General features: G+C 39.8%; 2 protein-coding genes across 2 annotated transcripts in view; both read left to right on the top strand.

Annotated features, from left to right (window-relative positions):
- Positions 1–2,671, top strand: part of LOC106535512 (solute carrier family 22 member 2) — a gene marked incomplete at its 3' end in the record, with an annotated part of 39,321 nt that overhangs the window by 30,322 nt on the left and 6,328 nt on the right.
- The window catches only part of LOC106535513 (solute carrier family 22 member 2), a 15,250-nt gene that overhangs the window by 4,531 nt on the left and 8,048 nt on the right, over positions 1–2,671 (top strand). Inside the window, exon 2 of the mRNA XM_014032529.1 lies at positions 1,757–1,925. Within this exon, the coding sequence (XP_013887983.1) occupies positions 1,757–1,925 (169 nt within the window). The remainder of the gene's footprint in view (positions 1–1,756; positions 1,926–2,671) is intronic.

Genomic DNA, 2,671 nt, shown 5'->3' on the forward strand with positions numbered 1-2,671 from the left:
CTGCAGAACAGTCTAAAGCAGGCGGAGGCATACCAGTCAATGCCACCCGCTTCGGATGTTATCAACCAGAAAATGGACGTTATCAGGCGTTATCAGTCCCCTAGAATGGCTTCAGAATGTCCCGTCTGTGCCGGTTAGCAGGTTTCCAGTCCCATAGAATGGCTTCTGATTGTCAGCTGGTAAATATGAGGCTTAAAACCACTATCTGGTTAATATGAGGCATAAAACCACTATCTGGTTAACATGAGGCAGAACAAAGCTGGTTAATATGAGGCTTAAAGCCACTAAGGTTAACTTTAGAGCAAATCACATGGTTAGTGCTAAAGACACCGCCCTGCAACGGTTGCAAATTTTGGCTTTCCAATAGGGCAATGGGTAGAGTGTCAGACCAGAGAGTGGTAGACCGGGGTTTGAGACAAACATGGACACAAAAAATTTATTACACTTTCTTTTGGTTATTTACACATTCATTGTCATTGATATATTAACCCACTAGGGGGCACTGTCGGGACAGTCTGAAGCCTAGAAGGCACAGTAGGGACCCTCTGAAGCCATTGTATGGGACTGATAATGCCTAATAACGTCCATTTCATGGACTTATAACATCAGAATCCCCTGTCATTATCCTGTTGGACCCAGGTAGATTCAAGCTTCAGCTGTTGGACAGGTGGACTCACATTTGGTTCTACAGTAGAACCCTGAGRCAATCATGATCCACTCGGAGAGGCCAAACCATCAGCCCTCCACCACCGTGCTGACAGCTGGGATGGGTAAACGTCTGTCTTTGGTCTGGTTTGATACAGAATTCTTGTGGTTCCTTCCCTCAAGTCATGCTGTCTTTTTTTTACCATGACCTTTAACCTTTGACCTGCAGAATCTGAGACAGAGCTCACTCTGAGCGTTGCACGGTCTGAACTTGGGGTGAATTTGCTGAGACGTCTACTTCTGGGATGATTGGCCTTAAATCTTTTTCATTTGGGAATAATCGTTGTCTGTGTAGAACAATGGACTCCAATTAATTATCTCTGCCAATGGCGAGGTAATGTTTTCGGTCGCATATGTCTGTCTGTCTGTCGTTCTGTCTGTGGACAACATTACTCAAAAACTTGTGGGTGGATTGTTATGATATTTTTACCACATGTGTGTACTGGGCCAAGGAACACATCATTAAATTTTGTTGATGTTCCAGAACACGATGCGGATACAGAAATTTTTTTCTTTGAACACTCTGACATCGGCAAAGCTGTGATGCTTTCACAGGGCATGGGTTTCAAAGTGTCCAGCAGGTGGCACTGTAGTATTGGTGTGCCCCTTTGTAACTCTATTACAGGATGGGGGAAACTGGTCTTGGCGGAAGTTTGTACTCTCCGAGTGCTTCTAGTTAGGAAATGTCTTTTAAATAAACAGTGACGGTGGAATCTGTTGTGTGTTTAGATTAAATTAATTTAGAATATTGTAATTTATTTTAAATTATAGGAGGGTACTTTTATTTTATTTGAATTGTTCCCATCAAATCTGCTCTCTGAATGAGTCTATAAGTGAATTTTTGACTAACACTGTAAATAATTCACCACGTCTCTACAACTTYAGCCACACATTAACAAACGTAAATCATAAATATGTAAAGAAGTGAATTGTTTTTAAAGAATTCTTTGAAAAATGTTATAAATGTTTTTAGAAGAAAGTCAAGAACACTGTTTTATTTTCTTTAAGTAGAATAGTCTTTAACTGACTGTCTTTCATCTTGTTGCTTTAGTGACAGAGATGGTTGGAGTGGAGTACAGACGAACAGTYGGTATCTTGTTTCAGATGATCTTCAGCATTGGCCTCCTCATCCTCCCTCTGCTTGCTTACCTCATCACTGATTGGCGCTGGCTGCAGGTCGTGATCACGGCACCGTTTGCGCTTTGCATGCTCTACTACAGGTAGCAAATGGTTTCTAACCTGTGGCAGTTTAAAGACATCTTTCAGATCTTGTAAAGTGGGGTTCTGTAAAAACGTTATGAACATTTAACCCCTTACCTGCTGTGGGCAGCTGTTTGAACCCCCTCAGTTTGAAGAAATAGCTTAATTCTGACCAGATTTTCAAGATATTGGCCACRTTTTCAGTTTTGCATTACATGATCATTTTTATTGAATTCTGTAGTTGACCTGGAGCACTTTGGGCAAGATTATATTACTATTTCTGCAGGACTAAAAATCTAAAGCAGAACTGACTGCAGTGTAAAGGTCTATAAAATGGTGTTAACTAGAATTTGGGTTTCTGAGATTTGACTTGTTTTAAGGTGCCATTTTAATCTTTGCCCCAAACACTCACCATTACCAAGTCCATTTCCCCAGACAGATTAGATATTAAATGTTCACAGATGCAAGTTAAKGTATTCTGCTTCAATTTAAACTTTGACCAAGTAAAAAAAAACATTAACTGAGCTAGAAGGATCGTAGGACAGGATGTGTAATAACTTCTGCAAATAACAACAGTAAATGAAGCATTCCWTGAAGGAATGTAAATTATTCTCTGCCTTTCATTTTAGTGTTTTAGACTAGGGTATTTGTTGTGAATAACTAGACATAATAGTAAAAGTGGCGGAATTGTGGCCAGTTTTGTGGTTTTAGAGGTGTCTATACCGTATTTATTCAAGTATAATACGTAAAATTTAATCCATAAAAT

Source organism: Austrofundulus limnaeus, unplaced genomic scaffold, assembly GCF_001266775.1.
Source record: "Austrofundulus limnaeus strain Quisiro unplaced genomic scaffold, Austrofundulus_limnaeus-1.0 Scaffold1476, whole genome shotgun sequence".
In the NCBI taxonomy this organism is placed as follows: Eukaryota; Metazoa; Chordata; class Actinopteri; order Cyprinodontiformes; family Rivulidae; genus Austrofundulus; species Austrofundulus limnaeus.